The sequence below is a fragment of the Phascolarctos cinereus genome, unplaced genomic scaffold, assembly GCF_003287225.1.
Source record: "Phascolarctos cinereus isolate Bilbo 61053 unplaced genomic scaffold, phaCin_HiC Scaffold_4;HRSCAF=312, whole genome shotgun sequence".
NCBI lineage: Eukaryota > Metazoa > Chordata > Mammalia > Diprotodontia > Phascolarctidae > Phascolarctos > Phascolarctos cinereus.
The window spans coordinates 144,083,502-144,110,495 of record NW_027555847.1 but is presented as its reverse complement, the minus strand read 5'-3'; the positions used below and the strand labels follow the sequence as shown (position 1 = coordinate 144,110,495).

Here is a 26,994-nt window from a genome sequence, read left to right as displayed (position 1 = left end):
CTGGCTTCTGACCTCATGATCACTTCCTTGAAAATGCTCCCTCCACATGTCCTCTTCCCTAAAAGAACCTAAATTCCCTAAGGGCAGAACAATTTTGCTTTAGTCATTAGTTTCCTAATGCCTACTTAGCACAATTAATGCCCTGCACAAAATTATGTTTTTACCTTAGCTGTCCCCTAAGCCTAGAATGCACTCCTTCCTCAGCTCTGTCTCTGAAAATTCCCAGATTCTTTCACAAGATTCAATTCCAACATCACAGGAAGCCTTTCCATCCCTTCACCCTAGTCATTCAACAAACAATTATCAATATGTTATGTGTCAGGCATTGGGCTAAGTGCTAGGGAATTGTAGAAAGGTAAAAACATTGCCCCTGCCTTTCAAAGAAGGGTGGTGTAGGTTGGGGTTCTGGGAGACAACAGGGAAAGTGATCTCAGAGAGAAATCACTAAGTGGAGGATGAAGGGAAGACACTGAATGGGAAAAGGCCAGCTGGAGAAGGTGGGAATTGAGCTGAGCTTTGAAGCCAACCAGCCAGGCCAGAGGTAAGAAAGGAGAGCACTGTAGTCTTGCTAAGGGGGCCAGCCAGGGAAAGACCAGAGTTGGGAAATGGAGTGTTTTGTGAAAGAAACAAGTGACTGTTGTAGCAGCTGGATGGTAGTGCCTGGAGTGAAGAAAAGTTTAATAACAGAAGGGTAAGAAGTGACCAGGCTGTGAAGATGTTTCCTTTAATAATCTCATATAAATATAGATTGTTGCCTCTCACTAGATTGTAAACCCCTAAAAGGCAGAGACTTTCACTTTAATCTACCAAAATGTTTGACACACATTAGGTGCTCAAATGATTGCTTTCTTAATTGAAATCAGAAGTTCCACTGTGTTCAAATCTAAATCAAATTTATCTACAATTCCTAAAGAAAAATATTATCCAAATTGTAAGAACAATATTGTCAAGAACTGATGAACTGAGTGCATATAAAAGCATACCTTTTCCACTTTTTCTTGCTTGTGGTTTCTTTTGCAACATGACTAATAGAGATATGTTTTGCATGATTTCACATGTATTAATGATATTATGTCGCTTGCCTTTTCAAGGGTGGGGGGAGGAGTGGGAGGTAGAGAATTCGGAACTCAATTTTTAAAGATGAAAGTTAAAATGTTTGTACATGCAATTGGGAAATATTTAAGGAAATAAAATTTTAAAACCCCAGTGGCAGAAATGTGTGTCCCCACAAATTTGCTATATCAGTTTCATAGTATCTCTATTACAGATAGAATGGAAAGGCAGTGTGAGTGGAACATTTTACATTTCTCCATCTCTGGAATAATTATTTTTCTTCGTGGTTAAAGATTTTTTTTCCTGTGTGGTGGTTCTATTAGGAGAAAAAGGGGGGAGGGGAGAGAAGGTCCCCTAATCCTTTTTAAGGCCACTCCTAGATGAAAAAAATCTAAGAAAAAAATCTTTTAATTGGTGCATTATTTTATTGTTACATATTCAAATGACTCGAGGTACCTAAAAATCAGTAGTAGTAGTATTTCTATTAATAGGGACTCAACTCAAGACCTCTGTTTTTCCGATTTAGCTCTCCCACAAAAAAAAAAAGTTTTCTGTGGCCGTTTTTCTATGGCCTGGGAAACTTTCATGAACTCCAGGGTTCCTCGAAGTTTAAGTCACCGCAGCTGCAAAGTGTCCAAAGAAAAACAAAAAAACCCAAACCTGTTGACTGAGCAGTCCCGCGCCTCCGGGGTGGGTGGGGCCAAGGGCGTGGCAAAGAGCACCAGCCCCGTGGGTGTCTGTGGGTGTGTCAGAGCGTGTTTACCCGAAATATGGGCCTTGCATTTCAGGACCGGCAGCTTCTGCTCCTCGGTCCCTCACGCTGGGACCTAATCATCCACACGCTTCCGCGCGCGCGGCTTTTAATGAGCCCAAGGCCAAACACTCGGGCTTACTTACGTCACTCGGGAAGGCGGTCAAAGCCCCCCGGTCAGAACAGGGGTGTGGCGGCGTCCGCTGGGTTACACACGCGCACACTCGGCGCCGGGCCGGGGGAAACGAGTGTGCACGAGCGCGCCACGCCCACCCCGCCCTCTTCCCCTCTGCCCGGCTGGTGAGCTCTAAAGCGAGCAAGGTCAGTCAGCCGCCAGAACCCCAGCTCCGGCCGCAGGCTTCCCTCCCCCACGCCACCACCGCGCCTGCGCTACCTCGCGCGCAGCCTCTTTCGGCGGGGGCGGGGGAGGGGGGCGGGACGCGGGGGAGGCCCCAGTCCCCGCAAGCGTCCGAGGGCGAGGTAAGGGGAACGCTGGGAGAGGGGTTGCTAAGGGACCCGCGCGCGCGGGCCGTGGGGCAGTTAGGAGCGCGCGGAGGGGAGGAGCAGGAAGAGATCTGGCCTGAGGACTTGGTTTAGTAGGGGCGGGGTGGCAGACATCGGCCTTCCCTGCTAGGACCAGTGCCCCCCTCCCCTCGGCGGGGACTGAGCTAAAGAAGTAACTAATTTTAGGATTTCGGTTTCAATCTTGAGGGAGCTTTGTAGAAGCTTGACAAAAGGCACCGGAAATGGTTTTGACGCGCCCCCCCCACCCGCCTCGGGGGCGGAGCGGTTGAGCTTGTGACGTAGTGGAGTGTCTCGAGGTAGACATCCTTCTTTCCCTTTCCCTGTGACGTAATGGAGTGACATGTGCGGGGAATTGTTGGGGGCAAGCTTTGGGTGCGTGGGTGGTGAAATCCATGTGCCCTGTCACTAGTGAAGTCAGTGGAACTATGAAGAGAGGGAAAAGATAAGTGATAGGAGACTCTATGCGTGTGACTCCTGAGGGAAGACCTGGAGATGGTTGAAAAAGACCTGGGTGGGAAATCAGCCCTAAAAATACACGTCTGGTAGGAAATCTGGTAGACTGTCTGTAACGGAGAAATGTGATAAAGGACGGTGATGGGGATGTGACACTTGTAAAGGGGGGGTGTGATTCTGTGGGATGTTGATAAGTGGTGAAGTACAGAACCACGAAAGAGCTTTCATTGGCATCAGCACATTGTACAGGGGAGAGAGCACAGAGACTCTAGTTAGAGGACTTGGGTCTAAATCCCACTTCTGCCCGTTATTTTTGTGACAGTGGGCAAGGCAGTACTTAATTTCACCCTACTTTTTTCCTCTAATGTTTCCTGTGTTTGGCATTCAAAGCCCTTCATAACCTAGCCCCTGTCTACCTTCCCAGACTTTTTAAACTTAACTGCTCCCTGACAAGGACCCTTGGATCTAGTGACTCGGGCTTCCTGGCTCTTCTATGAACAAGACCTTCCATTTCTCAGCTCGAGGCATTTTCTCTAACTGTTCATGCCTGGAACGCTGTCCTGATCCTCCTTGGCTTTCTTTTAAGTCTCCAGTAAAACCTTTCTTTTACAGGAAGCCTGTGTATAGCTTGTTTTGTATATATTTGTTTGTTTATCTGTCCCATTAGATTGTAAGGTCCTTAAGGGTAGGGACTGTCTTCTGCCTTTTTGTATCCATATTGCTTAGCACAGAGGCTGGCATATACTAGATGCTTAACAAAAGTTTAGATTGATATTAGAATTGTTAAATGTAACCACTATGTCTTAGAATTTGTAGTATAGGATTTTTTCTTAGAGATGATCTGTGGATTCTTTACAACTGTTTTCTGCATTCTTAAGTGCCCACAAGTTTTGGGCACTTTGTATTACTTCATGCATTATGGTTTTCTTGTTTTTGACTTATATTCTAGAAGAACTCTAATTCTTAGATTATCTATGCAGCCTGTCTTCAAGATCAGTGTGTTTTCAGCATGACTACTATGGAAGTGTTTTGCGTGACTACACATGTATAACCTGTATCCAGTTGCTTGCCATCTCAATGAGGGTGGGTGAGGAGGGAGGAAGGGAGAGAATTTGGAACCCAAAGCTTTAAAAACAAATGTTAAAAATTGTTTTTACATGCAACTGGGAAATAAGATATACAGGCAGTGGGGTATAGAAATCTATCCTGCCCTATAGAAAAATAGAACAGGAAGGGGATAAAAGAAGGAAGGGAGTGATAGAAGGGAGGGCAGATTAGACGAAGGGGTATTCAGAATGCATGCTGGTCTTGGGGTGGGGGGAGAGATGAGATGGGAAGAAAATGTGGAACTCAAAATCTTGTGGAAATAATGTTGAAAACTAAAATAATACAAATTTTAAAATAATTTTTAAAAAGATCAGTGTGTTTTGCTTGTATAGTGATAGAGATCATGTGTGAGTTGTAAAAATAACATTGCATTTTGCTTCTCTTCTTCCAGATTAACCTTCATTTCATTATATTTATATTCTTAATAATTTGTTCTCTATTTTGCTTCTTGGAGAGCATCACCACTCTTGGATTCAAGTTATTCTGTTTTGCTTTGTAGGTCATAAATTCTGCTATTCCCTTTTAACATCTGCCTTCAAGATTCTTGTTTCTCTCTTGAACAATTTGGTAACATGCTGATTTGGTTCCATGCTCTTTTTGGAATCCATAGGCTCCTTTGCTTCATTAGGTGTTAGTTCAATTTCTTTTCTTTTACAATATTCAGAGATATTTGAACTCATTTAGATGTCTTGGCGGCCATCTTCCCTTCTGTCTGAATATGACTCCTGTTGAATTATCAGTTTGTGCTCTAGATTTTTACTAAAATTTCTTCCTTCTTAGGTTTTTGGTAATTTCATTTTTTTTCCTTGTTATCTGTCACTTCCTGACTCCCTCTTTGATGGAGGATCCCTTGGGGGCTGCATTTCAAAGTTATTTCAGTGTCTTCCAGGCTTGGGAAATTCACTCTTCAACAGCTTCAGCCTCTACCCTGAAGTGATTTCTTTGGGGACAGAACTGACCCCAGCTGGATGCCAGTCCCCTTTTCTTTTCTTTTTTTTTCCAGTCCCCTTTTCTTTGGGCCTGTTAGTAGCCTGACTTATATTTGACACCAGCCTCAGGAACAGCATGTTTGCCTGTACCTACTCATCCACCCGCACCCCTCCACAAGGGGTTGGGCAGAGTTGAGATCTGTTGCTTACTGCCATCAGACGATGGTGTGAAAGTAGAGATAGAGTACATTGACAGAGACTATAGCAGCATCAAGGAAATTGCTGAGTGGATCCCAAGAACATAAGCTGGTAGGATGGTTTGTGCTGCCCTGCCAGAGCCTAATAAGGGCTGGTGGGGTAGAGGATGCTGAATGAGTGAGTTAGGGTGAGGGATTAGATGAGGGATTAATTTATTGGGTTATTACCTTGTTAGGTTTCTTAGTATCTTGGCCTGAGGAGCCATCAATAATTCCTTACTTCTTGCTCATAATTCCTGTATCAAGGAGTTTTGAGATTTCATTAGGACTGGGGAAAAAAAGTCTAGTCTTCCATCTTGTTGGTTATATCTACAACATGCTTTGAAGGAAATAATAAAAATATTTATGTAGTAGTGTCATTGTAATAAAGCCACCTAAGTGGCTGCTTTATTGGAACAGACTCATTCGGATATATTAGTTCTGATATGTTTATGAAAATCACTTGTGTTACTTTAAATTTTTTGTTGTATATTATTATAATACTTTAACGTTTGTGTAGAGTCATATTGAAAAGAAGTAGAAGACCATTAGCCTTCTGGATGTAGAACATTGCATAGACTATTAGATTTCGTTAATGTATTAGTTTTGCTGAAATGCTTCTTTTTTATTCTTTATTACAAGGAACAGCTTGATAGAAGAATAGGGGAAGGATATATTCAGACATCAGAAATCCATGAGTATTAAGCAAGTACTATTTGCCAGGCACTGTGCTTGTTAGTAGGATACAAAGACTAAAAAAAGAGAAAATAATCTCTGCTCACAAGAAGCTTATATTCTTTTACAAAGGAAGATAATGTAAAAATAAACAGTACCAATGTAAAATTTTACTTTACATGAAAGATAACATGTTTTTCAGTCTTTAGTAATGTGAAGGTCAGGAGGTAGTGATATGAAGGTGAGGAAAGGCAATGATATGGAAATAATGACATCAATTTTGAGTTCCCCCTACCTCAGGCCCTCATATCTTTAGCTGGGATATACAAAGAAGTATAAGACAGAATCTTTGTAAAGACATAGTCTCTGTACCTGGAGAAATCTAGTTTCAGATGTTACCACATATGCATCTAAGTCACTTATCCCTTTAGTGAATTATTTTCCTTCCCTTTAGTGAATTAGTTTCCTTATCTATAAGACAGAGAATAATACCTGTAGTATCTGTCAGGTCAATTGGGAAGCTAAAATAAGATATTGATGCATATAAAACACTTTACAATTCTTAAAATAGTGTGCAAATGTCAATTTAAATAACTGATCTGGTTTTTCCAGATCCCTTCTTGCCTTTCACCTGCTGTCCCTTCCAGTGTCTTTATCCTGAAATTATCTTCTATCCGCTTTGTCTGTACATTTTGTGTACAACAGTTATTTACATATCTCCACTATTAAAAGTGAACTCCCAGGTGACAGAGCCAGTAGGGACAGCTGGGTGAGGCAGTGGATAGAGTACCAGGCCTGGAGTCAGGAAGACCTGAGTTCAAATCCAACCTCAGGTATGTACTAGCTGTGTGACCTGGGCAAGTCACATAACCCTATTTGCCTCAATTGCCTCATCTGTAAAATGAACTGAAGAAGGATATGGCAAACTATTTTAGTGTCTTTGCCAAGAAAACCCCAGTTGGGGTCATGAAGAGTTGAACATGACTGAAGCAACTGAACAACAAGAGTTAGCTTTTTCATCTATTTTAAGCTGGTCCAAATTTTCACCAGCTAAAAATGTGCCTCCCATTTATCATGTTGTTGATATGAAGCTAACTGCCCACAGCAACATTGTTTTCCTAAAGTTGTCTTAGGATGAAATGATTGAAGTTGTAGGTGACTCTTCTTGAACTATACTAAGTACTCTTGAACTTGATCACTTTACAATTATTTCTATGGGAAAATACATCCAAAATACCAAGCTGGTCCACTAGGAGCTCCTGTCTCACCATTTCAGTGTAATCACAGTCTGATCCACCCCTCATCTCCCCTATATTTTGGGCAGGAGAATTTGGGGGAATAGCTAAAGAAATTACCGTATATAAAAGTAATGGAATGTTATTGAGCTATAAGAAATGACAAAAGATAGTCCCTGCAATCAAGAGTTTATGTCTTCTCAGGGGAAACAACATACTGTATACATATATGAATATAAAATGCAAAATAATTCAGTGGAAGAAGCACTAATAGCTGGAGAGGGTTAAGAAAAGCCTAATGTTGATAATAGTTGAGCTGAGTTCTGTGGGAAACACCAGATTTTGGGAGGTAGAGATAATGAAGAGATGTATTCCAGGAGAGGGGGACAGCCTGTAGAAAGGTATGGAGATAGGAGTTAGAATATCCTCCGGAGAGGAATAGCAAGAAGGCCAAATTACCTGAACTGTAAAACACATATAGGGGAGTAATGTGAAAGAAGCTTAGGGAGACAAGTTGAGGCCAAGTAGTATAGGACTTTAAATGCCAAACAGAGGAATTTGAATTTGCCCTTAGAGGTAACAGGGAGTCACTGGTGCAGGGGAACTATGTGATCAAACCTGTGATTTAAGACTCTCACTTTGACAGCTATGTGGCTAATCATCAGTTAGAAACCATTCTTCTTAAAAGGCTGTCAGTAAAAGGAAAGAACAAAATAGAATGAAAACTAGAGGGATTAACAGGGTCAAGTAGAAGGTTTTTATGAGGTGGGAGGGAACCTCATAGGATAAGAGAGTTTAGAGTTGGAAAGAATCTTAGAGATCACTTAGTCCACACCTTCATTTTACATATAAGGAGACAGGCCTATAGTGGTAAAGTGATATGTTGAGGGCTGCACAGGGAGTCAGTAGGTAGGCCAGGATTCAAGTCTAGTACTTTTCCCATAATACTGTGCGTGTCTTAAGGAAAAGGGATGAGCCACCAAAGAAATTTTAAAAAGAGTTTAGCGAAAAAGGGAATAAATGTGGGAACAAGGGATCAGCAAGATGTTGTAGAAAGAACAATGATTTTAGAGCCAGAAGACCTGAGTTCAAATCCCACCTTTACTACTTTATTACTTGTGTCACTGTGAGCAAGTGACCACCTGTACGAGGTATCAGTTTCCTCTTTAATGAAACGAGTTTAAACTTAGACATCTTTAAGATCCCTTCCATTTCTAAATCCTATGTTTGTTAAGCATTCAGAAAAAGATGAAAATTAGATGGAGAAGTTAGCCTTAAAAAAGGATTAATAATTATTTTGCAACTAAATGTAAGGATGGGGTTTCATTGCAGCTTTTTGGGGGAATATGATAAGGAAACACCTAAAGATTAAAGAATAAATTTCCCAGCAGCAGTCAGAGCCTAGTTGATATTAAACAACGTGCATTTGTTATAATAAGACTTTATCCTATTTCCTTAACAAGATTGTAACCAGCAGGCCTTAAAACTTCACTGTGTTCTCCCATAGCACCTAGCACAGTGATTGTTTAGACATTGTAATAGTAAACCTTTTTGATTGCTATACCTTCAGTTTTTCAAACGGTCAACTTGATGTCTTAGAACTTTCTTGGGGGCAGCTAGGTGGCCCAGTGGATAGAGCACCAGCCCTGGATTCAGGAGGACCTGAGTTCAAATCCGGCCTCAGATACATAATACTTCTAGCTGTGTGACTCTGGGCAAGTCACTTAACCCCAATTGCCTCACTTCAAAAAAGAACTTTCTTGATGACTGTATCTCTAATTTTCCAAACACACATTTGACATGCTGCCTTAGGACTCATTTTTATGTGCAAATCATAGTGGTCCTCTGATAAAGTCCCTCAGTGCTTTATTGGGCTATACAGAGGACTCTGGGTTCTCAATGTCAATTCCAGCACAGTGCATGCTATAACATATATTGTCAGGCTGCGAAGTGTAACCCTAATAATGGACTGGAGATCTGTCTTCAGGCTTTCTAAATTCATTGAGTCTTACAGCCTCAGAATTGGAAGGAACCCTGGAGGTCTTCTGGTCTAACTGGTACAGTGTACCAAACAAATAGGCGTGTAGCCTAGGCTTGCTAGAGAAGGAGGAATCATAGCGTCCTGAGCCAACAAATTCCATTTTTGGATAGCTCTAGTTGTTAGGAATTTTTTTCTTATCGAACCTAAAATTTGCCTCTTTGAAATTTCTACCCATTGGTCCTACTTTGCTCTCTCGGCCCAAGCAGAACAAATCAAATCCCTTTTCTACATGACAGTTATCTAGAGAAATGGGGAGGGGGAGTTACTTAATAAACTTTGTACCCACAAACTCCCATATTTTACCAACCCTGCCATGCTCCAAATATGCTGAGTTTGGGATCATCTAGATCAGGCCTGCATAACCTTCGGCCCTGCAGGCCGCTTATGTGGCAGCATGCCAAAGGATTTCCTCTGTATGCAAAGGATGTTTTCCTCTACATTTTTCACAGGCTACCTGAAATCCTTTGGCAGTGCAAGTGGCCAAAGGGCTGTAAGGGTCCCAAAGGCCACGGGTCATTCAGGCCTGACCTAGATATTAACTAAGAGAGCACCTGGAAGCTAAACCCCACTGCTTAGATACAGTTTTTATAGAGATTCATCATTAGTCTAGCTATAGGATGACAAGATTTTCAACCACAATTAAAACAGAGCTGGACAGAAAATATGGCCTTGAGTCAGAAAGATCTGAGTTCAAGTGTTGCCTGGCATTGCTGTTTGAAACTGGACAAGTTATATCACTTGTATGGACCTCAGTTTCCTTTTCTGTGACCTCTGTGATCCTTTTCAGCTTTAAATGTATGATTCTGATTGTCAAAGACCAACTACCACATCACAGAAGGATTGCATTCTGAATCAGTGAAGGTCATACTCTTATTGATGAAGTCACAGATCTTTGAAGTGTTTAAGCATAGTAGCTAGTCAATAATTTAGTAAATATTTATTAAGGCTTACTGTGCCAAGTATTCTAAGTATGGGAGATACAAAAAAAGGAAGAAGACAGTCCTTGCCCTCAAGGAACTCTTGATTTAATGCAGAAGACAACAAGCAAAAACCAAATATGTACAAACGAGCTATATACAGGATAATTAGGAAATAATTAGAAGAGGGAAGGAAAGGCTTCCTGTAGAAGATGGGATTTTAAGTTGGGTCTTAAAGGGAGCCAGGGAAGCCAGTCAACAGAGGTAAGAAGGGAGAACATTGCAGGAATGGGGGCCAGCCAGAGAGAATGCCTGGAGCCAAGAGGTGGAGTGTGGAACAGCAAGGAGACTGGTGTCAATAGATTGAAGGGTAAATGGCAGGGAGTAAGGTGTAGTATGGAGCCACTGGAGTTTATTGAGTAAGAGGGTGATGTGGTCAGACCTGAACTTGAGGAAAATCACGTTAGTGACTGAATAGAGGATGGATTGGCATCCAGAAAGACTTGAGGCTGGGAAACACACTAACAAGCTCTTGAAATAATTAAGGTGCAAGGTGATAAGGGTCTGACTATGGTGGTGGCAGCTTTAGAAGAGAGGAGTGTGTTTAATAGATGTTACACAAATGAGTGGCGACAGGCTTCGGCAGCAGATTAGATGGAGGAGGGGAAGATGGGGCTTGAGCAATAGTGATAAGTCAAAGCTAGTACCTAGATTGTGAGCCTGGGAAATGGGGAAGATGGCATTGCCCTCCATAGTAATAGGAAGGGTTTAGGGAGAAGATCATATATTCAGTTTTGTGTGTGTTGAATTTAAGATGTTTACTGGATATCCAGTTTGAGATGTCTAAAAAGCAGTTCAAAAGAAACATTAGGGCAGGATAGGTATATTTGAGAATCATCAGCAGAGATGATAATTCAATCCATAGGAACTACTGAAATCGCCAAGTCAAGTAGTATAGAAGGAGAAGACGACAACGAGGGCCCAAGACAGAGCTTTGAGGAACACCTACAGTTAGAGGATATGACTTAACACATCTGGATGATGATCTAGCAAAGAAAGGAGACTAAGAAGAAGCAGTCAGAGAGGTAGGAGGTTAGCCAGGAGAGAGTGGTGATGGAAAACCTGGAGAGAAAATATCAAGGAGAAGAGGATAATCAGTAGTGTCAAAAGTTGAAGAGAGGTCAAGGAGAATAATGAGGATTGAGAAAAAGCCATTGGTTGGATTCGTTTGGGTTGTTGTTGCTGCTGCTGCTTTTGGTGATTAAGAGACCATTGGTAACTTTGGAGAGGGAAAAAAATTGTTGGTGAAATGGTGAGGTCAGAAGCCAAATTGTAAGGACTTAAAGAAGAGAGTGAGAGGAAAGTGGAGGCATCTGTTGTAGATAGCCTCTTCAAGTTTAGCCACAAAGGGTAAGCGATATATAAAACAATAGTTATTGGCAATAGAAAGATCAAGTGAGGGTTTTTTCAGGATAGAGGAGTCATGGGCATGTTTGTAGGAAGTAGTGAAGGAGCCAGTAGAGAGTGAGAGATAGAAAATAAGTGGAAGTATGGGGATGATGGGGGGGTAATTTGTTGGAGGAGAAAGGATGGAATGGGATCTCTTTTGCAGGTTGAGGGGTTAGCCTTGGTAAGGAACAATGCTACTGCTTTATGTGAGGAGGAGATAATGGCAGAAGGCATATGAGTGATATGAAATGAAGAATGGAGAAGAGAGAGCTCATGGCAAATGGCCTCAATTTTTTTCTGTAAGACATGATTTCATGTAAGGCAAGATTCTCCGCTGACAAGATGGGGACAGGGGGAGCCATTGGAGGTTTGATAGGGATGAAAAGGTTTGGAAGAGCCTTTGTGGAGAGTGGGATAGTGAGTTGATGAGGGAAGTATAGTAGGTGAGACTGTATAATACACATAAATTTGTAGTGGACTGAATCATAATGGTTGCATATTTTTTTTCACTTTAGTTCAACAGCATTTGTAAAAGTTAAAACAATGAATGGTAGGAATGATCCAGGCTCAGGCTTGGCAGAGTACCATCAGAGTGTCTAGGGACTCAAAGGAAGAGGAGATTGTGGTTTTGAACTGGTCAAAATAAGGAAAAGAGGAGAGAGTGACTAATGCAGGAATCATGACTGGGGAAATAACTGAAGGATCAAGGAATTAGATGTCATGGTGTATACAAGAGTAAGGGAAGGCAGAAGGAGAGGTGAAAAGCCAATAGATTATGGCTGTTAAGGAGATTTTAGAATTTTTGAACTTGTGTGGGTGATGGTAAGGTCAAGGATATGATCCTTGTTGAGTGTGACTAGGGTAGAGGAGTAGGTAATGGGATGTGAATAGGTCAAGGAATTAAGTGGTTAGCTTGTATATAGTAGTTAATAAATAACCTTTGTTTAATAGCATAAAATTTTGTCTGTACGTTTATATACTATTTATAGAACAAGTACAACTTTGCATGAGAAAGCTAGAAAAGTGTGTTTATAAATGTGAGTGAAATGTTAGTGAATGTTAATGCAAATAGTTGCATTGTAGATGAAGAGAAGAACCACAAAATTGTTATAGAAATCTTAACAGGAACTTCATTTTTGGAAACTTTTAGCTACATATAAGTTCTAAAGTATTTTTCAGCGTATAGTTACATAATTAATTGTCTTGTTAGTGTTAGAAAGTGAAACATTTTGTTTTCTATGTTTTGTACAAAATATTGTTCCTCAGAAATGTTAAGGGGTAGATTTTCACTTTGAGTTTTATTTACATTCAGTATTACATTTTCAATAAATGCCTTATATTTTATTTAGAGCATTATAAAGTAGTTTTTTTTTTTAAAATTAAGTCATGGAAATTGATTAGCAAATGTGCTTAAATAAATATTTATTTTTAGGTTTTCCCACGTAAGTGGAGAGAGCAGTTTGGGCAAGTGGTGACACACTTCCACTTTATGATGTCTGAAGATGAAGAAAGAGTGAAATTGCGCCGTGTTGAGCCAGCTATCCAGAAATTCATTAAAGTGGTAATCCCAACGGACCTGGAAAGGTTGAGAAAACATCAGATAAATATTGAGAAGGTGAGCCCCTTCATTTTCTGTCATGAGGAAACAGTTACATAGGTTTACTTATATTTATTGTGGATTTTAACTAAATTTGAAATATTAGATGAGACGCTTTGCTAAAACACCTGGCTCCTGTTGATTTAACAATGGGGTTTATTTTATCTGTTGGTTTTTCTGCTCTGCAAATATGTCACTCATAGAGTATTTCTTTAGGAAAGGATATAGGGACATAGACTGTAGATTTTTTATTAGTCCATATTGATTTATTAGACTATTAGTAATTAAAATACAGAACCTATCCAAACATAACATTTATACATTTTCTTGTACTACAGTGGTAAGGAACAACCATCCTATTGTCTGAATTCAGCTTAATTTTTGTCTGTCTCAGCAAGTTTTTAGACTTGAGAGTCTAATACTTAGCAACCCCTTTTTCTTCAGGTAAGATGATAAATATAACTGTATATACATTTAAAATCAGTTGTTACCTCCTATAAGAGACCTTTTCTGATTCCCCCAAGTTGTCAGTGTTCTCTCCATCCTCTAGAAATGCTTTGTATTTATTCTGTGTATTCTTCTTATGTATTTGTCTGTGCACATATTACATTTCTCCTCCCCAGGGATATATAGGATATTTTGTTTTTGTCTTTGTATCCCCAGCACCTAGCATATTTCATAGTACATAATAGATAATACATAAATTTAATTGATTGTTGATAATTAATAAATTTATATTCACTGTTACAAAAGAATATCTTAATCTCATCATTTCATCCTGAGGCAGCATTTTAGAGAGGAAAAAGAGGTCTGAGACATATTGCCTAGAGGTCACTTTGGGGATGGAGGGAGAATAATTGATAGTGATAGCAAAATGAAAGAATTGGCAATAGTAGTAATGTCATGGAGTCCAAACTGGCCAGAGACTGGGTAGATGAGGAACTTCATGATTGGAGGGGATATCAGGTGAGACATTGATTGTACTGGGTGGCCAGTGGTTGAGCAGCAGGAAACTGAGCCAGCAGGAGAGTGGGGATGAAATGGAGGATGAGATCTTGAGGCAGAAACCTGAAAAAAGGTGGAGCCATCAGGCACTGTACAGACCAAGTAAAGATCCCTAAAATTCCTGCTGCATGTAGCCTGGAAGCACACCACCCCTTTAAAAGAAGAGGAAGAAACAAAACAAATCTTGTTCAAACAGATTGTTTAGAGTCCAAGGAGTGGGGAACCTGTGGCCTTCTAGGTCCTTGAGTGTAAGCCTTTTGACTAAGTCCAAGTTTTACAGAACAAATCCTTTTATAAGGGGATTTGTTCTGTGAAGTTTGGTTTCTGTCAAAGGGCTGCACTTGAGGCCCTAGAAGGCCACATGTGGCCTTGAGGCCACAGGTTCCTGACCCCTGGCCTAGACCTTCCAAAGCATTCTGTTCCTTTATACCTTGGTTTGGCTTTCTGACCTGGCTTTAATATCCATAGCTTGCATTGGTTTCTCCTGTTCCTGCCAAATTTGCCCTGCCAAAAGAGATCTACTTCTCTCTTTGACCTTGGACTCTGGAGCCTGTGTTTGTATTTCCTGATACAGCCCTCACTACAGTGTCTCTGCAGTAGTGTTATTGCCTAGCCATAGTTATGTCCCTTTCCCTATCATTTTGGCTGAAAATCATTTTCTTTCGTAGGCAGATAAAGGATCCCTATCTTCCCTAGTACACAGCTGACATGTACTTGACTCTCTTTTCTACCTTTCCCCTCATTCTCTTCTCCCTCCCACCCCCAGGTTGTTTGCTAAATAATGCTATATATGCCACAAATTAACTCTTCAGTTTTTGGAGACATTTGCACACAAATGACAAACTAGGGGTTGTAGGGAACAAAGTTATAAATTATTCAGGAGATACTTTCTGGCAGTGGGAGGGGACCTGAGCTGCTTCAGGGGAAGGAATGAAGAGAGGTTCATTTTTGGGGAATGTAATTGGGAAGAGTACTAGGTCTAAGGCATAGGACTAGGGAAAGAAACCTCAAGAGGTGTTGTGGAAAGCAGACTGAACAAGAAGGATAGCCTTTCTTCCTTTCTTTCCCCTTATATTTAATGCTATTTTCCTTCTTAATTAATGCCTTTCCCTCTTATAGTCCCTCAGTTCCTCATTCTCTCAATTCCTTTTGTGCTAAATCTTTCAGTCTTTTGTAGGAAGTTTACTTTGCTTTATTATTCTGTTCCAGTATTTGTGAAATTACAGAGAGTCTCCAAAGAATTATAGCATATGCACTGTATATGTATAGTTTCAAAGCAAGCCCTTAGTCTCAATGCTAGCATATAATACTTGACTCCAGTTTACTTCGTGTCCCTGGTCATTTGGTCTTTTTCCTGAGATGGTTTCTGGTCTTCATCTAATACACTGCCTTATACATGATAGGTCTTCAGATAATTGTTTAATTATTTAATGGATTATGACTTTCCATCTGTACAGAATTAAGCAGCACATTTTAAAAGATATATTTCATATGTGTATGTATACATATATATGCATAAAGAAGTTTAACTAGAGTACAGTTCACTGTGGGCAAAGAGAAAATATTGAGGGCCCTAGAAGTCAGACAATGACTTACTTTCAAAAGAACACATTCTTGGAAAAAGCCAAGTGTCGAAAGATAAAATATTTATTATGTTGAACAACAGCCACCTGATTTTACTCTAAGAAAAAAAAAAGAAATACAGAGTAAATTGGAGGAAAGCTTTAATTAAATCACCCTGTATCTGTAGAAAACAATGAAAGCAATGTACTGTGCACACCTGGAGCTCTATGTCATAGGATCATCACCATTAGCTTATACTACATACCATAATATATATTAAAATTAACTTATCCAGGCAAGAATTTGAGATAATTTCTTTTCAGCAGACAATTTTATCTTTCAGAAAGTAAAAGAAAGAATAAGGGGATCTGTTACTTTGGACCTTATTTTAACCAACAGTAAAGAAAGAATAGGTTGGTGAAGTGGAAACAGTTGGAGCCATAGAGAAATATGACTGTGCCATGTTTTAGTTAGTAATAGCTGAGGAGGAGAATGAGTAAGTAGGCATACTTTAGACAAGCCAATTTCAGACAGTTCAGAGAAAAGATAGGTATAATATCACAGGATGAGATGCCAAAATGAAAGATGATTGAAGAAAATGGTAGGTTTTCAAGTGAAATTCTGATAACACAATAAAAATATTGTTTCAGTAAGAAAAGGAGATATTCTTAAAAGACCCATGTTGGTGCAGTGGGAAATCTATGATAAGCTTGGATTTTAAAAGGACATGTTCAAAAGATGGAAGCAGGTACATATAACCAACAATAAAAATTTAAAAACAAACAAACTAGTATAGCCTTTAAGAACAAGGTCAAGGAGGCTGAAGCCCAGAATGAACTGAGGTTTGACCGAAAAAGAAAGTGAAAACAAGAAAATGGCATAATGCTATCTTTGGATATTTGAAGAGCTAACAGGTAAAAAAGAAATTAGACATTATATATACACACACACACATATATATGACATTATATATACATTAGACATTATATATGTATATCATATATAATGTCTAATCTCTGTTTTACCCGTGTGTGTCTCACACACACACCCCAATACCCATAACCATGCACACACTCAGGAGGAGAGGGATTGCTACAGACAGAAAAGGAGAACTGAGACTGATTGTTGGAAGGAAGGCCTAATTGCGTTTAATATAAGAAAGCACTTTCTAGTAATCAGACCTGTCCAAAAAGAGAGCATATAAACACGGAGGAAGGTTTGGAGGAACAAGTATCAAGTGAGCCTCACTTTTACTTAAAGCATTTAAACATACATACATACATACACACACATGTATGCACAAACACACAGAGTTTAATGTAGAAATACATTAACTCAAGAACTAGACTTTCTTGATTATGTTAGTTGTATAAGTTGGTTTTTTTTTTACCCTTTCTCAAGCAGTTGGGGAAATAAGGGGTAAGAGAGCTTAGCAGTAGTGCTGCCTCCCAAAAAGAGGGCCTTTGAAACACTTTCAAATGCACAGAAGAGAACAGAATAAAGTTATGAAGGAAGTACAGACAAGGGGAAAGTTTTCTTTTTTTTAATCTTAGAAAAAAATTATTTTTAACTTTTTTTTTAATTTTGAGTTCCAAATTCTGTCTCCTTCCAGCCCCTCCCCCATCCACTGAGAAGGCAAGCAGTATATCAGTTATACATATAAAATCATGTAAAACATATTTCCATGTTAGCCATGTTAAAAAATAAAGAAAAATAAAGTTAAAAAAGTATATTTCAGTTTACACTAAGAATTCATCAGTTCTCTCTCTGGGGGTGCACAGCATTTTTCATCATGGGTCCTTTGGAATTGTCTTGGATCATTGTATTGATCAGAGTAGAAGGGGGTGTTTTGAAAGTAGTGTATGGAATTTCCTGTATGCTTAAAAAAATACAAGCAGTGTGAAATAGAGATGGACAATTTCCTGTATACGATCCTTTTTGTATTTCTGACTGTGCATATGTAAAATGTACTTTTTTGGTGTTTGAACTTAGAATAAAAAAATTAAAACAAAATAAAGTACATAAACTCTACAAAAAAGTGCTTGTTAGAGGTAGTTGCTGGGGCTTGATACTGGCACCGAGATGCATTAGATAGTGAATCTGTACTTGTTATGTAAAAAGTCCCCTGACTAATAAGGCCAAGATGAGTTTTGGCAGCATAACTCTATATTGGACAAGTTCTACATGATTTCCTGACTTTCTCTATCATTTCAGGAGCAAGTACCAACATTGTTTCTTGTTCCACTTAATTTATTTTTTTGTTTTGTTCATTTACTAAGATTGCAATGATATTGTTTGCTACTTTCATTGTAAATATGTGCTATTTCAGCAACATTGTGGATTAAATAGGCTTTTGTGGGCTAGCCTGGAACCTAAGCATCATTCAGAATTTTTTTCTTGGGGAAAAATTGTTCCAAGTTCTAAACTTGAACTTTTGGAACACAAAGTCTTTGTAAGTTGGTAACTTCCTGTGTCTAGACTCTTAACGATGAGAACAGATAAATGATTCCTGCAGCTCACTAATAGTATATGGTTTTTCTCCATAGTGTAGCAGTTTATGTCTTATGTATGTGTCACAGAAAGAACTTACATAATCACAGTGTAATGATACCTTGATTGACTGGTAGTCAGGCTATAAACATTTATTAAATGATCACTTAGTAAAGTACTGGGCACTCTGCTACTAAGCACTGGAAATACAAAGCTACTAAGCACTGGAAATACAAAGAAAGGTATAAGATAGTCCTAGCACTCGAGGAGCTCACAATCTATTTGGGGAAATGACATATGAGCAACTATGTGCAAACATGTTAAATATAGGATACGTTGAAAAAATCAACAGAGAAAAAGCATGAGAATCAAGTGGGATTGACAAAGACTTCATTCAGGACAATTACACTTCACTAGTTTGTTTTGTAACTTTACCTGTACTTCTGAGCACTTTAGTTTTCTCATCTGCAAAATGAGGGTGTGGGATTAGATGAGTTTAAGGTTTCTTTTAGCTTTGAATTTGTGATCTTGTCATCTCCAAGTTAGCTCCTTTGCTCTATCTCCTTTCCTCAAAGCTCACACAGATCTCAGACAAGGAAGGAATTATGGCCTGTAGCTTCCACTGTCCCTACAGTACTACTAGTAGTTGTAATAAATTGGGGAAATAACTTAATTTGCTTCTGGAATAGGGTAGAGGACCTCAGGCCCAAGCATAGTTCTCTTACAGCAAAGGTCTAAAGCCATACCCTGGTTGTTTTTGAGAGAAAAAAAATCATCTTAAAGAAGGACATTATTACTGAAAATTTCCGAACCTGAAGGAATTTCTTGAATCAGATTATTCAGTTCCTAAAGATGAAAAATTGCATTTTTGTGTGTGTTTGTGTTTTTTCTTTGTATAGTATCAGCGATGCAGACTCTGGGACCGGTTGCACGAAGAGCATATCCACGCAGGACGGACAGTTCAGGTAAGGATATTAAACTGTATGTGTTGAATCTACAAAAAAATTAAAAAATAATAATTTATTTTTGGTGAAGTAGTTATAAGAATCACTCTATCATAAAGGCGTTATAAAATGTTGCTTGTATCATAAGGATGAAAATAAAGCTAATCCCTCTAAATTGTACTGCTAATAGCTCAAACTAAGAAGTAAGCAATATAAAGGATCATTTTAGTGTTTTGCCTTCCTTTTTTTGTCACATTATTTAGATGCATATAAAAAAGTTATTTATGAAGCTAATCCTTTGGTCAAAGTTATTTCTCACAAAGTCTGTGATTTATAAAATGGATAACTGTATTATGTCAATCATTAGCAAACAGAGCTCCCTTTGTCATAGTCATGCCTTTGTACTGTTCAGAAGATGTCACTGATATAGCTTAAAATTTTGAGAAGCTTTTATTTCTCAACAAAAGCCTGTTTAATTCATCAGTTGATCCATATAAAGGTCTCGGTATAATTTTTGTATTTTTGGTTTTATGAGACTTCCATTAGAAAACACCCAAAATAATATATGCATTGTGGATTGGAGCAGTTTTTTTTTACTTCCAAAATCTTGGGAGGGACCTCTGAAGCCATCTAGTCCAAACTAAACTTAAACAGAAATTCCCTCCATGTCTTCCCCAGCGAGTGATCATCTAGTGTTCACTGGAAGTTACCTAGCAAGAAGGAACTCTGTTTCCCAAAGAATTCTGTTTCACTTCTGGCTAGCTCTAATATTAAGAAGTTTTCCTAACAACTTCCATTTACTGCTCCTATTTTTGCCCTGTGAAGTCAAGGAGAATTAATTTTAACTTAATTTTTTTCCCCAATCAGCAAGCATTTATTTTTTCTTCCTCTGCTGAGAAACAGAAAAAAGAAAAAAAAACCCTTTGTAACAAATATGCATATTTGAGCAAAACAAATCCCATATTGACCATGCCCAGAATTGTGTCTCACAGAATGAATTTTTTAAAATAAATTTTTGTTGATATCTTCTGGGTTTTTTTTAATCACTTAAATTTCCCCTTTCATTCTCCCTCCCCTCCCAGAAAGCCATTTCTTGTAACAAGTAACTTTAAAAAAAAAGAAAGAAAAGAAAAAAGAGAAAGGAAATCTATGAAACCAATCAGTACATCAAAAAAATCTGACAATATATGCAATATTATACACACAAGGACTTACCCCCTCTACAAAGGAATAAAGGAAAATGTTTTCTCATATCTCTTCTTTGGAGTGAAACGTATTCCTTGTGATTTTGCAAAATGCATTTTCGATTATCTTGTAGTGGTTCTTTTCATTTACATTGTTGAGGCAGCAAGCATGGAGAGAAGTACTTGGAATGAGGAAAACCTGAGTATGAATCCTATCTCAGACATTTATTAAGTATATTACCCTGGGCAAGTCACCTAATCTCTTTGTGGCTCTGTTTCATCATCTGTAAAATGGGGATAATGATAGCACAATTTTCTGAATTGTTGTGAGAATCAAATGGACATATTTTAAAATGTTATATAAATGCTAACTATTATTATTATTGTAGTCATTGTATTATTTTCTTGATCCTGCCAAGTAGAGTGAATTTAATCCCTCTTCCACGTGACGGCCCTTCAAACACTTGAAGACAGCTGACGTATCTGAGATAATGAAGCCTTTTCTTTACTAGGCTAAGTATATATATTTTGTTCGACTAAACCTTTTGTGGCACATTTTTACCACCCTAGCACAGATGTATACAAAGACAGTAATTACCTGGATCTTTCTATCACTTACAAGTGTTCCGCCTCTATGTTTTGAACTCTAAAATTTTCTTATTTAATCATTCTGCCTCTCTCTTTGCCTTTCAACCCTAAATCCTGTTCTTTGTCCTTACTATGATTTCTCATCCCTCAGTTCTTTACCAGGCCATCACCCCTGCACTGGATGTACACATCTTGATAAGCCATAGTTCAACTAAACACTGTTCTCTTTTCTTGAATTCCTTGTCCCCTTATCCTATCACCAGTCTTGCCCTGCCAAGCCTCATCTTGCATTATTCCTATTATTTTTTATTTTTTCTTCCTCTGCTGGGAAAAAGAAAAAAAAAACCTTTGTAACAAATATGCATATTCGAGCAAAACAAATTATTGACCATGTCCAGAATTGTGTCTCACAGAAATATTTTTTAAAAATAAGATTGCCTTCATTCCTACTCATGTGCTACTGAACAAAGCTGGAGAAAATCATGAAACTGTGTTGTTGACTCTATTACAAATTTATTTACATAATTACAAATGGGCGAGACAATCGTTTTACACCTCCTTAATAGATTCATTATCCTATGCACCCCAGTGCCTTTTCCAAACTTTTCATCCTTCCTCAAAACCTCCAAGCTGCCCCCCTCTTCCAGCCTTCTCAGCTGAAAATATTACCTCATATTTCACTGAAAAAATTAAGGCCATTCTACAAGCCTCTTTATATTATTATTTCCTTCCCCTCATCTAACATCACTCAGTTTTCCACCACTATCTCCTCCTTTATCCCTGTCTTACATGAAGAGATAGCCCTTCTCCTAATCCTACTTATAACAAATAATCCCATTCTGTCCCATCTTCTTTTTCAGATTGTCCCCCAGTCATCCTCACTAATCTTTAGTCTCTCTCTGTCTACTGATTGCTTACCTACTTCCTACAAATATGCCTGCATCTCCTCCCTCAAAAAATCCTCATTTGATCCATCTATCTCTACTAGCTATCATCCCATGTCTCTTTTTCCTTTTGTGGCTGATCCCCTTGAAGAGTTAATCTATAATCAGTGCTTCCATTTCCTTTACCAAATCTAATGAAGATTTTATGAATTTTCAATCCTCTAGACCTCGTGGTAGCCTTTGATCCTTTGAACACCCTCTCCTCCTTAATACTTTCTCATCTCTAGGTTTCTATAACATTACTGTCTCCTGGTTTTCCTCCTACCTGTCTGACCATTTGTCTTCATTCTCCTTTGCTAGATCTTCATCCTGTTAAGTTCCCTTTAAGCCTCTATCCAGCACCCTCTTTTCTTCTTTCTGTATACTACACCACCTGGTGATTTCATGCATACTCATTTGTTCAATTATTTCTATGCCGAAGATTCCCAGATCTACTGATCCAGCCCTACCCTCTCTCAAATCTCAGCTGCTTATCTCAAACCATATGTCCTGTAGACATCTTAAACTAAGCTTATCCAAAACTTAATTTGTTATCTTTCCCCCAAAATTCCCCCGTCTTCCAGATTTTCATGTTACTGTCAACAGCACCATCATCATCCTTCCATTCATTCAGACTCACACATAGGACATCTTACTTGACTCCTTACTCTCTCACCCCCAATGATGTAAACTGTTGTGAAGTCCTGCCAATTTTACCTTCATAACATCCATCATATATTCTCTCTTCTGTTCTCTGACATTGTACTGGCACAGGCCCACTATTGTAGCACCACCCTAGTGCTGGCCCTTATCACTTCATGCCCAGACACTTTCTTAAAGTAGCTTTCTGATTGGTCTCCCTGCCTCAAGTCTCTCCCTACTCTAGTCCTTCCTCTGCTCAGCTGTCAAATTGATCTTTCTAAAGTGCAGGTCTGACCATGTCACCTCTCCCCAACATCAGCTTAGTAAACTCCAGTGTCTCCCTGTCACCTCCAGGATTAAATATAAAATCCCTTATTTGGTTTTTAAAGTTCTTTACAACCTGGCCCACTCCTACTTTTCCATTCTCTTTATAGCTTACTCCCCATATGTACTCTGTGATGCAATGACACTAGCTTCCTTGTTGTTCCTTGCACAAAATGTTTATCTCCCAACTGGAGGAGTTGTCACTGGCTCTCCCTGTGCCAGGGATTCTTTTCCTTACCATCTCTATCTCTCCCTCCTTCCCTGAAGGAAGCAAGGGATCTCTTGCTTCCTTCAACTTCTGGCTAAAATCCCATTGTGAGAATATCATAGGTGAAGTGCCACAAAAGAACAGAACTCATTATATTTCCCGCCAAACTCACCCTTCTTATGAATTTTCTAATTTCTATCAAAAGCACTACCATTCTTCTAGCGCCACCCAGGTTCATGACCTTGGTGTCCTTATATTTGTATTCCCAGTGCTTTGCACAGTGCCTGGCACATAATAGGTGCTTAATAAATGCTTGTTGCCTGATGGTTGACCCTTCTCTATATGGAAACTATATTTTCAACATTTTTCCCAATATGCTTCCAAAACTGAACAGAGTGCGCAAATGTGGTCTGACCAGGAACACTACACTAGAACTAAAACATCTCTCATTTGGTGTACATATCCTTTTCTTATTATAGCTTAAGATCAACTTTTTTTGGTTGATCTCTATTTACCTTGAAGTCCATCAAAAAACTCTAGATCTTTTATACAGCAAAAATTCTCTGCCCATATTACCTTTTCTATCTTGGATTTATTGATACCAAAGTAGATCTCAGACTTAATCCTCCCAGACTCAAAGAGGTAAGGAGTCACTCTGAACCTCCTGAGCCTTCCAGCTAACTGTGAGAGAAATGATTATTAATAACCAATATCTTGGGGAAATTCAGAGCACTCCCCTTCTTCCAAATTTCTGATTTTTTTTAAAAGTTCAGTCTCTTGAAGGACATTACTGATAATGAGATTGAATTAACTCTCCTCATCTTGGTCAGACCCCACCTCACTTTACAAGGATTTTAATCTAAGGTGGAGAAACCCATTGTGTTCTACTCAAGTTTGAGTGGAGACATCCTTTTGTCTAGATAGCCCAAGGCTGGGGTGGTCTGAGTATAGACATATTTACAGTGATATCACTTTCAGCCCCTCATTGAACACCTACTTTTTGGGAAGGGTATATAAACAGTGAGCCTACTACCATGATTGTCTTTGGTCAAAAAGAGATGGCCAAATGACCATCATTTTACTAATAACCTGCTGACCTTATTAACAAAATGGTTAAGTTACCCAGAAACTACATCTCCTCAACTTTTTTAATCATCACAGTTGACAGAGACTGGGGCCAGCAGCTGTCTGCTGGAGTTGCACCTGGGGGCAAATCTGCAGCCATGTTGCCCAGACCTAAACTGAGATTTACCTGGAAAGATCAGGAGGTAAGCAATCAGATTCTGCCCTTGATCAGACCCCCATAGGGCCCACTGAAAGTTTGCAGCTCTCTAGCACAAGCCAGGATTCCTGTGATCAATAAAAAGCGTAGCACTGAAGAATGTAGATGCAACAGGACCCCAGATAAGACAAGCCAGGATCATATAACGCCATGAGAACCCTATCAGAAAAACCTTAACAGAGCCTGGTCCTATAACAAAGTCCCTATCCAGGGAGAAAGGCGAGTAGAATGAGTAAGTGAAAAAAGTTAAAGAGCTATTATAATGCCATGGATGCTCAACACACAAACCCAAAAGAGGAAAATAACTAAAAAATCCTCAAAGAAAAACAGCTTGGCCACATGATCAATTAGAATTCCTAAAATAAATGAAGGTGGGATTTTTTTTAAAAAGGGTTTAAAATATTATAATTGAAATCAGGGCACTAGAGGAATTGGAAAAAAGTGAGAGCTTTGGAAGACTTGAAAAAAGAATTAATAACTTAGCACAAGAGGTACAAAAGCTTTACTAAGTAACAACCTCCCGTTAGATTAGACCAAAAGGAAGTAGATACCTCCCTGAGACAACAAGAAATACAAGATTAAAAAAATAGAAAAAAAATGTAAGATATCCCATATCAAAAACAACTGACCTATAAAATAGATCAAGGAAAAATAAGAATCACTGATCAAAGCAGAGCCAAGATGGCAAAGTGATAGAGAGCAATGCGGTGAATTGCACTCCAAACTCCAAACAGATCTAAATAATATACCAGACTGAATCCTAATGGGGAAATCCAGAAACAGTCACACTGAATCATTTGTCCAGCCCATGTTGGCAAAGGGAGGCAGAGAGAGAGGTTTGCAGGCACTAGGAATAGGATCCAGTTGGGAGCACACCCCTCCTGAGCACTCCCATGCCCAAGGAGAGGTGTGCATCAGCAAAACAGGAGATCTTAGACCCATGAGGGGAATCTCAATGGGGACAGGTGCAGATTGGCAGCTTTGTCTCCCACTACCCAATTCCAAGTCATAGATTCCGTGCATACTGAAAGGGGAACATGTGCAGAGTAGGGAGTCTGAGCAATGTATGGAGAAAGGAAGAAGTTCAGAAGCAAGCAGCAGCAGTGTTGTGGGTCAAACTCCAGGCTCAGAGCACTGTCTTACTTCCAGCATTTAGCCCAGCCTGCAGAGGAATAAGCAAGGCAGGAATTCCAGACCAAAGGGGAGCCTATAATCTTCTACTGTGAAGCAACAGACTTTCCAGCTGGATGACAGGGTCCAAGTTCAGCAGCGGTCTGTTCTTCCTTAGACCCAAATTCAGGTCAGGAACTTGCAGAGCTAAGACCAGGAAGGCAGCAATAAGACCTTGCCATGAATCAGACCTCTTAATGGGCACAGAAAGCTTAGAGGTCCCTGAGATCCTAGAGTAACACAACACTCTATATCCGAAGAAAGCAGCAACAGGCCTAGCCCAACCCTCCCTCCAGAAATGCTAAAGAGCTCAGACCTAACATCAAGTCTGAAAGAATGAGCAAATTAAAAAAAAAAAAGAATCACATCATGAAGAGCTGTTATGGCTCCAAAACATCTACTTGCAAAGCTTTGGAGAAATACAAAGATCAGGCAAAAATCAACTAGACTTCCTAGAAGAAATGATACAAGAGTTTAAAAAAAGAGTTAAAAATTGGGGTTTTTTTAATAAATGAAATAAGAGCACTTGGTGGGGGGGAATGGAAGAGAATTTAAAGTTGTGGAAGTAAGAATTGGAAAGGGAATTAAGTTTGGCACAAGAGGTACAAAACCTCGTCCAAACAACAAACTTCCTAAAAATTTGAATGGACCAAATAGAAGCCAATGGCTCTGAGGAAACAGAAATATTAAAAACAAAGTTAACAGACTGGGAGGAAAATGTAAGATATCTCATAGCAAAAACAACTGACATAGAAAACAGAACAAGGAGAAAAAAAAACTCACAGGAACATTATAGCCAAAATCCAGAGTTTCCAGGTTAAAAAAAATATTATATATGTGTATGTATGTAGTATGTATGTATGTATACCATAAGCAGCGAGAAAGAAAGAATTCAAATACTGAGGAGCCAAAAATCAGGATCACATGCAATTTAGCAGCCACTATTGTAAAGAAACAAAGAACTTGAAATACATTATTCCAGGAGTCAAAGAATATGGGCTTCCAGCCAAGAATAACTTGCTCAGCAAAATTGAGTATAATGCTACAGGGGAGAAATGGACCCTTAATGAAATAAGGGACTTCCAAGCACTTGTGGTGAAAAGATCAGAGCTCCAGAGAAACTTTGAAGTTCAAACACAAGAGTGTTTGAAACATAAAAAGGTAAACATGAATAAACAATGATAAAGGACTAGATAAGGATTAACTGCTTACATTCCAATAAGGGGAGATGATGCTTCTATCCCCTCTGAACTCTATCATCATCAGGACTCATAGAGGGAGTCCAATTAAACAGAGCCTGAGAGTGGTTCTGCTATATCTTGAGAATGGAAGAAAAAGACACTGGGGGATAGAAGAGATGGACATGAAGGAAAAGTAAGGTTAGGGGAAATTATGTTGTGTTTAAGTACACATCAGTACAAACTAGGAGGGGACAAGAAGGTCAGTGGCTGATACTTGAAATATACTCACATCTACACTGGTCAGAAAGAGAAAGAATATACATGCAGTTGAGTACAGAAATAATTTCAACAGGGAAATAGTGTAAGGGTAAAGGAGTGAAAGAGGATTAAAGAGAGGGCAGGTTCAAGGAGGGATTCTAGGCAAAACAAACTAAGGAGGTATTGAAATATTTAGAGCTCTTTTTTAGGTGTCAAAGAATGAGAATATAAGGGGATGCTCATAAATTGGGGAACGGATGGATA

The 26,994-nt window shown here is 39.1% G+C and overlaps 1 protein-coding gene across 9 annotated transcripts in view; it reads left to right on the top strand.

Annotated features, from left to right (window-relative positions):
• The first annotated feature begins 2,043 nt into the window (after positions 1-2,043).
• Positions 2,044-26,994, top strand: part of STX17 (syntaxin 17) — a 102,298-nt gene continuing 77,347 nt past the window's right edge. For 2 of the 9 annotated variants that reach the window (XM_020995517.2, XM_020995512.2), the window contains exons 1-3: positions 2,230-2,284; positions 12,804-12,986; positions 18,926-18,991. In XM_020995517.2, coding sequence (XP_020851176.1) covers positions 12,861-12,986; positions 18,926-18,991 — 192 coding nt within the window. In that variant the 5' untranslated portion in view covers positions 2,230-2,284; positions 12,804-12,860. Of the gene's footprint in view, positions 2,126-2,229; positions 2,285-2,350; positions 2,626-2,714; positions 2,872-12,803; positions 12,987-13,306; positions 13,413-18,925; positions 18,992-20,573; positions 20,672-24,000; positions 24,108-26,994 lie in introns of those variants that run through there. The other 7 variants (XM_020995519.2, XM_020995513.2, XM_020995516.2 and 4 more) reach the window with 7 other exon arrangements.